This window comes from Myotis yumanensis, unplaced genomic scaffold (assembly GCF_028538775.1).
Source record: "Myotis yumanensis isolate MYYU_CA2020_CCGP unplaced genomic scaffold, mMyoYum1.0.hap1 SCAF_10, whole genome shotgun sequence".
Classification (NCBI taxonomy): domain Eukaryota; kingdom Metazoa; phylum Chordata; class Mammalia; order Chiroptera; family Vespertilionidae; genus Myotis; species Myotis yumanensis.
In genome coordinates this window covers 61643246-61655784 of record NW_027223761.1, presented here as the reverse complement: position 1 = coordinate 61655784, position 12539 = coordinate 61643246, and the positions used below count along the sequence as shown (strand labels likewise).

General features: G+C 35.4%; 1 protein-coding gene across 1 annotated transcript; it reads right to left on the bottom strand.

Annotated features, from left to right (window-relative positions):
* Window positions 1–1172: 1172 nt before the first annotated feature.
* On the bottom strand, window positions 1173–12192 carry MMP13 (matrix metallopeptidase 13). Its single transcript, XM_070426906.1, has 10 exons — window positions 12073–12192; window positions 11743–11984; window positions 11060–11208; window positions 10755–10880; window positions 8197–8358; window positions 6224–6341; window positions 5126–5259; window positions 3911–4070; window positions 3169–3272; window positions 1173–2516 (listed from the first exon to the last, which is right to left on the bottom strand). The coding sequence occupies exons 1-10, from the start codon at window positions 12190–12192 to the stop codon at window positions 2416–2418; spliced, it is 1416 nt and encodes a 471-aa protein (XP_070283007.1). The 3' UTR covers window positions 1173–2415.
* Between the last annotated feature and the right edge of the window lie 347 nt (window positions 12193–12539).

Genomic DNA, 12539 nt, shown 5'->3' with positions numbered 1-12539 from the left:
TTGGTGTGAGCTTGGGTATCTCTTCAGTTGTGAAGCCTTTCTTGAGCCGCCCTACAGTGCCCCTCTCCCTACATACACAGTAGATAAAATCTCTCTTTTTATATGCTCTCAGAGCACCATGTTCCTTTTCTTTATCACAGTTGTAATTTGTACTTATTTGATTAATATCTGTCTCTCCAACTAGACTGTGAGCTCCATGAAAGCAATGAGGTTTTGTTCTTCATTGTAACCTTAGAATCTACTTTACTTAGGTGCTCAATTAATATTTATTGGATGGATGGATGGATGGATGGATGGATGGATGGATGGAAGGATGGATGGTTGGATGAATGGGTGGATGGATGGATGGATATATGGATGGGTGGACTGATTATGTTCAACTTCAATAGCAAACCTTAAAAATCAGAAATCAAACTAAATTGTCAGGGAAGATAATAAATGCATAGATTGACTTTGGGGACTATACTTGGAGAAAGAAATCAGCAGTTCTCGCTGAACTCACAGCAAGTGGTCACTGCTCCTCTGAAAAAGCACTTAATAAATTTTAATTGTGTTGGCTCTTCAGGGCTAAAGACCAAGTTTTTCTGGTTCATCTCAACATTTTACGTGCCTACATTTAACAGGCACTTATTCAATGTTTGGGGGTGGGCAATGTTTAGGGAACAGAAGGGACCTAATCTCTTAAACTCAGTGGACCCTGATGCTCCTTAATAGATAGTGTTTGCCTTCCTCATTAGAGTTTCCTGCCTCCTCATATTTTCCCAGCTTTACCAAAGCTGCTAATCCTCTAATTTTTTTTAAACATCAGAAAGCAGAGCCCAAATTGACTAAATGACCTGTCCAAAGTTACATGCGAAGTTCATTACTGAGTAAATATTACAACTCCAGATCTGTGCTCCTTCCACTTCATTATTCTATAAAACTCTCTAGGGAAGCTGGCACCAAGCTGACCAAACTCTACCAGAATTTTAGTTAAAATAGTCTGGTACAAGAATTCTAAATTCTGAATTTAGACAAAAAGCAAACAAACAAAACAAAATGAAACTAAAATAGTGAGTGAGCTCTAGTCCCCACGAAACATTCTCAAGAAAAAGGGATAATTTAGACATTTTTTTAATGAGAGAAGCTTAAAATACATCAAAAGACAAAATATAACACCATGTGTTGAAAATATCTTTTTTTATTATAAACAATATAAACTCTTCCTAATACATTTTGCAAACATAACACATTTTCTTTTCTTTGCCTGAGTTTTTATAAATAAGATCTCTCAGACCCCTCGATAGCCATTCATATATTCAATAAATGCCAAGTGCCAGGCACTGTAAAAAGTACTGAGGAATTTGTTTTAAAGGGAGAGAAAAAGACATTGTTGCAAATCCTCAGGAAGACCACAATCTATTTAAACTGTTTTCTTCATCTTGATGTCTCTGTCTTAACATACCTCCTTTCTATATATAAGATATATTTTGTCTATATCTATAAATAAGATAGCCTATATACCAAAGGTAAATTAGACAACTGAAACAATTGTCTTGATAAAAATAGGGTAAAAATGCTACTTTTAATCTTATTCCAATAATTTTATGAGAAATTATCTTAGATAATTTTTATAACAATTTTAATACTTTACTTTGATTTTTTGAAAGACCTGAAATATTTGAATACAGAGAGATTGTTTCTCTTTAACTTCTATAAATAAGCAAAGAGATATTTGTGTTCTTTGAAAGTAGCCATTGAGTCATTGTTAAAAGTAAAATTAAACAGAATCCAAAGGTCTCATCTATTGTCCTCATTATTAGTCTCTGTCTCCTACCTTTAGTGACATTGATATGGCTTTAGTGTCTGTATGAAAAGGTACATATACACCCAAATCCTTCAATGCAAAACCCATATTACATCTTTGCAAAGTTGTTTACAATATATTTATTACAGACACTTCCCTTTGGTTTATCTTTATTCTTCTATAGCTACCATATGGTACCCCCCAAATTCTATTTTTATACTATTTTATATTTTTTGACAAAGATGACTTGTTAATTATATAAATGTGATATACTTATGCCGTTGCAAAATTTCCTTATAAATATATTAAAAATTATGCTAACTCTCCTTGACAAACCATTTATGTTTCATTTTTTGATGCTGGGAAATATTGTCAGTTATTGCTTCTATATAGGACACAGAAATTAAATGATCCTTAGAGAAATTGAATTTTATTACTTTAAAATTCAATGTGGTTCCAGCCACGCATAGCCATATAGATATTATATAGTCAAAGATAACTTACTAAAGCTTGTTCACAGAACGAAGCTTTCCCTGATATCTGCCCCTTCCTCACCCCCTCCCTCCCAGATCCTTGAATCCTTGTCCCAAATGTTCTTCAGGATTTAAATAACAACATTTAAAAGACACTTAACACCACAATAGGGAATTTGCTGGCATGACCCGAACAACACGGTTAGTCCAGATGCTGTATTCAAACTGTATGGGTCCGTTGAAAAAATACATATAACCTATAAGAAAAAGACCAAAAAAAGAAAAATTAAATTTGAAAACAGTAAGAGTTTACTCCAGCTACTCTTAAAAAGCCCATTCTGCCAGATGACATTTTTGAAAAAATATGCCAACATTTACTTATCTTTATAAACCCTGCTAACACTTTACTATATTGCTTATAGTTTGAGGGGGAAAGGTCTAAAGTTTCCCAGCTCACCTAAATTATCACCTCAAGTTAGTTGTCTTTTCATGAGTTCTTGTTTTGATGCCTGAAGTATTGATATTATTTATTTTAAGTTGGGGGTTATATCCTTTTTCATAATTAAAGTAAAAATCATTATATAATTATGATAGCCATTGATCTTCATATATAAAGTACTCCCTACTCTACCCCTCATTTGAATTATGGCAATACTCCTGCATCTTGGCATCTTTAAGCATGGTTTCAGATAGTGTTTAAGGTTTGACAATCATTAAGTAAAATTCTCATTTATGCTAAGCATGATATTTTTTGCTTGCTGTCTGTGGAAGTAGTCACACGGACGGACTAACTCCTTAATGGCAATGTTTATGAGCACATCTAAGTCCTATGTAAAAATCCTTTATAAGGGAATGAGTTTGAGGGACTATAGAGTACTCCATTATGGCCAGTGCAAGGGAATTAGTTACCATTTTTCTTGTAGACAGCATCTACATTATCACCGATTCCTGGGAAGTCCTCTTCTATTAGTCTGGGGTAGTCTTTATCCATCAGATGGTTAGTATCATCATAGCTATTTAATAAGAAGAAAAAAAAACTTAAGTAGGTTGTATTTCTTAGAAAGTACTTAAAAATAATACAATCGATATAATGGTATCTTTGAAAATTGACAAGTTTTAAAATTTTAAGTTCATTTAAAACATCTAGTAGATTTTAAAAATAAGGAATTACAATACTGAGTGTATAGTGGATGTCTGGTGAGTATTTTTTGACTTGGCTAAAAGGCCATCTTTGTAAAGACAGAAGTTTACTTCCATTTCACAAATTGCTTGAAAGTAGATTATTAGGAAAGTGTTCTTAGAGAAAAATCAACATATGTTAATGAATTGAATACTTTTCTATTGTGTTAAGGATGGTTTTAGCATCTATGTGTAAAAAAGATAGTTTTAGCACAGTTGAGTTACAACCAATGGCTTAGAAAGAAGAGTGGTGAGAATTATATGAATATATGTGTATTTTCAAGAGGACTTGAAACTTGAAAATCTCTGTCTGAGAGGCTGCGTGCAAGAGCTGACACAGAACAGAAATTAATATGACAGTCCAACATTTTAAATAATGCATGAGATAATAACTTAAAGTCCCGAGAGATGGACAAGACTCACTTTGCCTCTGTAACACAAGATAATGGGTCAGTAAAGATGGCGGCCATACCTCCAGACCTGGTTTCCTGAGAAGAAGAGGGTCTTTCCTGTGTCCTCGAAGTGAACAGCTGCGCTTATCTTTTTAACCTCTTTTGGAAATCCTAGTTCAGATATTTTTTTGGGATAACCTTCCAGAATGTCATAGCCATTAAGAGCCCAATATTTTCTGCCTAGAAAAAGTGAAAGGATGGTCTTATTATCCAAGGTAATCTATTAGGATTCATATAGACATTTATTTTAACAAAGAAAGAACCATCTTATACATTTAAAAATAAACAAGTCAGTATTTGTGGTCCACAATTAATTATTTAGAAATAAATTAGTCAGCTTTGGTGGTCACCATATTTGTGAAACATAGAAATATGAGCATTCTTCACACAAAAATAAGTTTTAAGATTCTAATTTCCTAATTATGAGTCTAGCAACCAAATATAATAATTAATTTGTCAACTTATTTCCTCTGAATATTAAGTTTAAAACTGGGTGAAAAATACATTAAGATTTCTGCATGAATAAGAAGCATGGTAGGAACAGTAAATTAGACTGAGAAGTCAATTTTTATAGGAGATAAAAAGTTATTTCCACCTCTAAAAAATAACTTCATTATAGCATTAATTATATTAGTCAAACAATAGAAACAATGTCAGTAGAATGCTATACAACCACTATAAATTATGATCATGAAGGTGGAGTGACAATTTGGAAATTTTTTATGATTTTTTATGTGAAGGGAACAAATAGAATTTTTAAATGTATATTCTGGGAATATCAATATTTAAATATGTATATTACATAGAGTGAACAACTAGAAAAGAAAGTGAGAAAATAGACTTTTCAGGGGGGAAATTATGGCTAACATTTTTCAATTTTTCAAAATATACAGTGTTATAAATGCTTGCTCAGTAAATAACTTTTAAAAGGAAATAGAAAAAAATTGACATGATTGCTATGAAACAAAAGTGGGTATTCATCATATAGTGTATGTATATGTATATATATATGTGTGTATATATACCCTTATATACTTATCATAATAATGTAGACTTCCCATTTGTCAAATCTGAGGATATTTGGTAAAAAAGTTTCAGGTGCTTTCTCTTTTCCATTTTTTTTATACTTGATTCTTAATTTAGGTGTACTTTTAGGAGTGATCATTTCACTAAGTCTTTGGTATCATCAAGTTTATCACTGTCTACGTGGGAGGCCTAGCTGGTGGAAAGCTTACCTCTAAAGATGAAGATAAGGTCATGGGAGGGATGCTCATACGCAGCATCAATACGGTTGGGAAGTTCTGGCCAAAAGGATTTTGTTAGGAACAGCTCCGCGTCAACCTGCTGAGGATGCAGGCGCCAGAAGAATCTAACACAAAAATAAAAATACAGTTTTCTGTCACTTTGTAAGTGCAGTATTTCTATCCTGCTAGACACCTGTCTCTATATCAATGCAGACAAGTTAGACACATTCTCTATCACCTGTGAAGGAGAAAAGCATTTCCCTTTAAGTGCCAGTTATCCAAGCTGTTGCTATCCTAACTCTAGCCAGCAGTACTCAAATTTAAAGTCTCACAGAGCCTTTGTGAAGGCTATAAGTCCTTTGTGGATTGGGACGATGCTTTGCTCAAGTTTGCAGATCTTGCAGGTGGAAAACAAATATGCCAGGCACTGTGTAGGGCTCTGGAAAGAAAACACGAGTTACATAAACTGCATTGGCCAAGGTCGCATGGCCTGGGGAACCTGAATGAGAAAATACTTGGGGTATAGTACAGTGTCACTAGAGCTGTAATAGAGGGTGTAGAAATGCTAGCGCGTCACAGGTGAGGGAACAATTAACTGATGAATGAATAAATGAACAAATAAGCATATTTATAAGCAGATTAAAATTAAAAATTAAATATTTCGTTTTTCATTGCCTACAGGTTTAGGTTGTAAAGCATATTCCAACATGTGTACCTGGTGCAAAGTCTTTCACACCAAAAGGAATTCATGGAGCCATGACGAGTAACAGTTCACTAATATGGTAATTAATTCCAATATTTGTGTTTTAAATAAATAAGTTGGACTTCTACTTTTACTTGACTACCTTTATAAAGAAGAGTAGACCAAAGATATTAAAAAATCTGTACAATGCTAAGGTTATTTATTGAAAAATAAACATTTATCTATTAGCTATTTCATCTGAAATAGGAAAATACACTGCTCAAAGTTCTATTATGTTCACTGTTCACGTCACCGTTGGAAGTCTGACTGGATGTTTTGGCATTTTGCAGAAACAGCTTCACAGATGTTTGTTACATGCAGATTTTATAAAATAATGTCAAGAATACCTGTCTTTAAAGATGATTGTTTCTCCTCGGAGACTGGTAATGGCATCGAGGGATAAGGAGGGATCACATTTGTCCGGGGTTTTGGGGTGTTTCGGGTTGGGGTCTTCATCTCCTGGACCTGCAATCAAATATAAATGAAAGAAGTTGCCGAGGAGAACTTTACTGATGACCTGGTCCTGCTAATGGAGAGTAGGAGAGGCAGTACATCCTCTTCCTCCTACATAATGGACTAAATATCATGTCATCTTACTTCCTTCCCCCAGGGTTACCAAGGTCTTGCAGGTGGGACGTCCCCTTCTGCTTTCATCCTTCAAATCCCTTGAGATTCGTTTGAAATACAAGTTTATGTTTCTGGAGGATGATGATAGAAATGGGGGGCGCGGGGTGCTGAGGAAACTTTCCACATGCTTTGCACAACCTATTGACAGACTGCTCTTGAGAAACACATTCTTCTTGAAGCCATTTCTGATGGCCCATCGTCCCTATGGAAGCCCTTATCTTGGCTCTTTCTCTTGCCTATTTTCCCAGCTGTCAACATCAGCTCATGTTGCTTCACCAGTTTCCCACCGTGCAGCTGTCTCTCAGTGAAAAGCCAGGCCTTCAGCAGCACTAACATGACTTGTCACGTGTTTGTAAACTTTCCAGCTCACATGAGTGCAAAAGAGGTGCAGTGTACAATGACTATTCTAAACTGCCTTTTCTCTGCTTAGTACATATGAGTTCAATCATCAAGTCCCTTTGTCACAATATTGTAGGAAGAATAATTACAAAGTGCTTGCTCACACCTACACTAGCTGCTATAGTAGATTGAAATCCAGAAGGGAAACAATGGGTTGGGTGCATGAGCAAGTTTTCTGAGCTGTGTCCTAGGAGTTTTACACTGATGACCGTGCACTATGGCTTAAACTCTATTTTTGGTGGCTAATTTTCTTGTTTGAGTTTAGGCTTAATTACTTTGTAAATATTATTAAAAATTTGGAAGGAAAAAAGAAAGATATTTTTACAATAGTCACTGTAGATGTTGATTAAAAACTACTACAAGCCAATTGAATAGTTCTACTGTGGCAAACCAGAGTGGTCGAAAGAATGCCCAGAATTTATAAAAGCTGGTTAAGATCTCCCTTTCACCCCCAGCTGTAGATATACTATTTAACTGTACGGGGCTTGGCCCTGGCTGGTGTGGCTCAGTTGGTTGGAGCATGGTCCCAGGCACCAAAAGGCTGTGAGTTAGATTTTCGATCAGAGCATGTTGTAGGTTGTGGATCCAATCCCTGGTTTGGGCACATATGGGAGGCAACTGACTGATGTTTCTCTCTCTCTCTTTCTCTCCTCTCTCTCTCTCTCTTCCCCTTTACCTAAAATCAATAAACATATCCTCAGGTGAGAATATAAAAAAATTGTAAAATCTACAGGGCTTGGTGTCTTCATTGGTTAAATGGGGAATAAAATATTTGCCCTTCTTATGTCAGAGGTGTTTTGAGAGTATCAAATGTACCTTGCAATGTATAAAACACAAATATAAAGAGTTATGAAAACTTTGGAAAATGGAATATTTTCTACTTAAGCAAGTCGTTCTATTTGGAAAGAATAAGTGGGCATGTTTTCCCAGGTTTTACTAACAAAGCCACAATGGCAAAGGCGGTAGTGGCAAATTCACTGATAATTTAGAAAATAAATGTATAAATCTATTTTGCTTTTAAGCTGATAAATTAAGAGTTAAGCCCTAGCCGGTTTGGCTCAGTGGGTAGAGCATTGGCCTGCAGCCTGAAGGGTCACTGGTTCGATTCTGGTCAAGGGCACATGCCTGGGTTTCGGGCTCTATCCCCAGTAGGGGGCTTGCAGGAGGCAGCCAATCAACAATTCTCTCTCATCATTGATGTTTCTAGCTCTCTCTCCCTCTCCCTTTCTCTCTGAAACCAATATATATATATATATATATATATATATATTTTTTTTTTTTTTAAAAGAGTTACCATAGAGAGACTGGATCCCTTGCATATCGTCATCAGGAAGCGCAAAGTGGCTTTTGCCAGTGTAGGTATAGACAGGAAACATGAGGGCCCCTGGGTCCTTGGAGTGGTCGAGACCTAAGGAGTGGCCAAACTCATGGGCAGCAACAAGAAACAAGTTGTAGCCTGTAAGAAAACAAGGAAACAATTAGAAAACAAGGTCCTCCAATGAGCAGTTAATGGAAGAAATGTTATTTTCTTCATCTATTTTGTATGTCATTGTTCCTCTCTCTTGGCTATTTCACTCACTTTTTAAAATTAACCTTCAGTTGCTTGAAGGAAGAATCAAGAATCGGTTTAATCTTTATAAATAATTTAGTGCTCTCATTATAATTGCTTACATAATTAGAATATCAACAGATTGCTTTCAACAACTTGGTAATAAGAAGAATTTACTAGCGATCCTGACTTGTTCTCAGTTTTCTCAGGTCAGGTGAGGAGAGTGAACAGTGATAACCTTACATGAGGAGTCGTGGGAGTCACATGGGGGTTCAAACCAGGTGGAGGCAAAGGTAGGTTTACAGTTGTGAGTATATATGTGAAACACCGAGTTTATTCTTGTATTATTATTTATTAACTAGAGGCCTGTTGCATGAAGAGATTTGTGCAATAGGCCTTCCTTTCCCCTCGCTGCTGGCACCGGTTTGCCTCTGGCACCAGGGGCCCAGGCCTTCGCTCTGGCCGAGTTCTGGCCGGAGCCGGCCCCGGAAACATCAGGCCTCGCTGCTCCACCAGCCCCCATCTTTGTTGGCGGTTAATTTGCATATCACACTGATTAGCCAATGGAAGGCATAGCGAAGGCACAGTCAATTACCCTATTTGTCTATTATTAGATAGGATTATTGTATTATTTTTCCATACAAACAACTGTAAACTTACTTTTGCCCCATCCTGTACTAGTATATAGGACGCTATGTAGAACATAATTGAAATACTAGGCAGCATCCAAAAGGAAGATTACCAGGGATGGAGTGTGTACTAAAGAGGGTCTAAGAATCTACTGTGAACAAATTCCAAACAAACAATCCTTTTCAGAATATCTCTAGACCCTAGAGTTTAAAGAAACAGAAATCCTTACTAGTAAAATGATTGGCCAACCCCCCTCTACTTTAAAAGACTACTATGATTCTGTATTTACATTATTTCCTTTAAGTCATTCTTTCCACCAGCTGATTAGCCTTGTAATACTGGTATTTTAAATTGGAAAAAGATAAAAAGTTTAAAAGAAAAAGAATACATGAAAACTGGAGCCAGCGGTTTCAGATTGACCTTAAATTCCCTTTGCTACCATAGCCTATGCATGAAGAAAATGGATAATTAACTCAGTAAATGTTGCAGACCAGAAAAGCAAGCAAAGTTCACATAATCTGAATGACAGTGATTTGTCATTGAAATGACTAATAATGGATAACATTCTTGGCCTTTAGCTGAAAAGTTAATCCTGGTTTACCTGTGGATTTACCAGTATTAATTAAATATTTTAAACCCAGAATTTATTCAGAAACCTAAAACTGAGGTTTATTGTGACTCTATCTTCTATCTTAAAAATACTAAATATTATTTTTTCTTCCTAAAACCATTCTTACCTATGGAATATTCAGAACATAAATATGTACATTCTTATCTTTCTTTCCAAAGACAGATTGGAGGCACTGGAGTTGAGACATTAATCATTCAAGGCCCAATTTTACTCTTTGAAAAGATACTACTTTGATTTTAAATGAATAATAAAAATTAGCTATCTATGAAGACTACTTTTAGTTGTCACAACTAAGGGTCAATACATCTTCAAAGTTAAGACCTAGTTGTAACAATTTGTGGGGTTTTTTTTTTTTGTAGGTTTCTTTCTGAAATAAACATTTCCAATTCTCTTGAACCTTGAAGATTCAACTTCTGACTTGATTTATTCAAAGCTAAGTTAATTTTTCTCTGTTAAATACAACTTCCATCTGGTCCATTTCATGCTATTTGCAGTAAGAACTTTCTTGGTATCTTAATGGTATTTATAAAATCAATGATATAGACAAATCTGAAATAGGTAACTCTTATAACAGGGAACATAAATTTGACTGGAGTTGTGCTATTAATATTTCTATCAGGGGGTGGGAAAGAAACTATTTCAACTCGCATCCAATTCATCTATGACCTACATATCCAGCTCTAATAGTTTTTAGATGTATATTTGTAATAAACTGTATTTCTCTAACAAACCAAAAGGCAATCTACAGTAAAAACACCTTGGTTGACAGAAAGACATTTTTTGGTCCTATTTCAAAGTTAGTTAGTGTCCCTCAAATCACTAAACTAAGTAGATTTTGCTCATTTTTTACTTTTCACATTGGTTAAATAGAAATGTCAGAGAAATGTCATTTGTGGAAATTAATAAGATAAGCTTTTATACTTTTGGAAAATCAAATACCAAATATAATTCATATGTTTTATGTATAATGTATATACTTTTTAACTTCTTATTAATGTTCTAACCTAGTAATCATTAATTATATCTTTATAAGAAATATTACCTTTGGAACTACTTGTCCAAGTTTCATCATCATCAAAATGGGCATCTCCTCCATAATTTGGCCCAGGAGGAAAAGCATGAGCCAGCAGACCAGAGGGGCCATCAAAAGGGTAGAAGTCGCCATGCTCTGCACAAAAACAAGAGTTCAGAATCTAATTATACCCAGTAGTGCCTAACACAGCAGCTCAGTGAATTTTTGTTGAATTTCGTAAAAAGTAATGGATGACTTAAAGAAGAAATTAAAAACTAAGAGGCAATTAAGGAGCAGAACATACAAATATTTCAAAAGTGATTCTGCATCATTACCTTTAGTTCCAAAAGAGATCATGATATCAGCAGTGCCATTGTGAAGTCTGGTAAAATTCAGAGGTGTCACATCAGACCAAACTTTGAAGGCTTTTTTGAATGCCTTTTCCACTTCAGAATGAGTCATATCAGGGGTATAATTCACAATTCTATTCAACAGAAAACGTTTCAATTAAATTTTTAGAAGGTGAAAACCATTTTAGAATATGTTTCCTTAGAATATAGCTTTTCAACTCAAAATGCAACGATTCTCTAAAAGTTCTTTAATAAATTTTAAAGAACTTATTATGATGTCATACAAAGATTTAAAATGAAGCACTCAATCAGCCATTATGAGTATCTCCAAATATCTGACCTTTTGGTATTTTAAATTTAAAGTATTCAGATGTTTAATAAAACTTATATTGCATGCTAAAAGTTTACAATTGTATTGCTAAACTCTCTTTTTAGTATTGTCATAATAAATATGCTTGATGCGCTATATTTGCAAATTTTATTAAACTTAATTTATTTCTATTTTGATTCCTATCTAAGAGAAATACTTTGGAATTTACAATAAAAATCAATGCTGGTTACGATAACATTAATTGATGTTATTTTCATCTGTAGCTTATGCTGAAAATTAGACTTTTACTACTATACGAAAACTAACAAAAATTAAAGAGACATAGCCATTGGTTTACCTGTAGGTTAAGTTCATTTTGGACCATTTGAGAGTTCTAGGGAAAACATTGTATTCACCAACATCAGGGACCCCACATCTTGGTTTTTTCATGATGTCTAAGGTCTTATCGTCAAGTTTGCCAGTCACCTCTAAGCCAAAAAAAGACTGCATTTCTCGAAGCCTGTCAACCATGGAGCTTGCTGCGGTCTTCTTCAGGATGCCAGCGGGGTTCAGGGGATGGTAGTATGATCTGAGGTAGCGCTGGAAAAGAGACCAAAATACCCTGCTTTTAAAAGAGAAGGGCATTTATGATATATTTCGCACCATTGGGACTGGCAAGATACTCTACCTCTGCATATTGGAAGTCTTCCTCAGACCGATCCTCGTCATCCTCATCATTGGGAAGGGGCAGGGACCAACAAGGAGTCCAGCTCAAGAAGAGGAAGGCAGCCAGGACACCTGAGTGCATCTTGAATGGCTGTGCCTGCAGGCTGCTGTCTTTCCATAGACCAGCACCTTTACTTTTATAGACCTACAATGGTGAGTCATCATTTATGGACAAGTTTCAACTTCCTGGTCTGTTGAAGGTAAACATGCTTACATGGCGACTTTTTTTTTTTTTCTCCTAAGAAGTGTGGTTTGTGGTAGAATTTGAGGGAAATGTAAAACGAGGGCATCTCTCATTTCAGCAGGGTCTCAAAAACCAGCTGGTCAAATTAACGGCCTCAGCATATTTACGGATACTGTGGGAAGAAACAGAGAACAGTAAATTTTTCATTTCATTTGGCAAAAATGCTTTTCCCTCTGTAGGAAAGT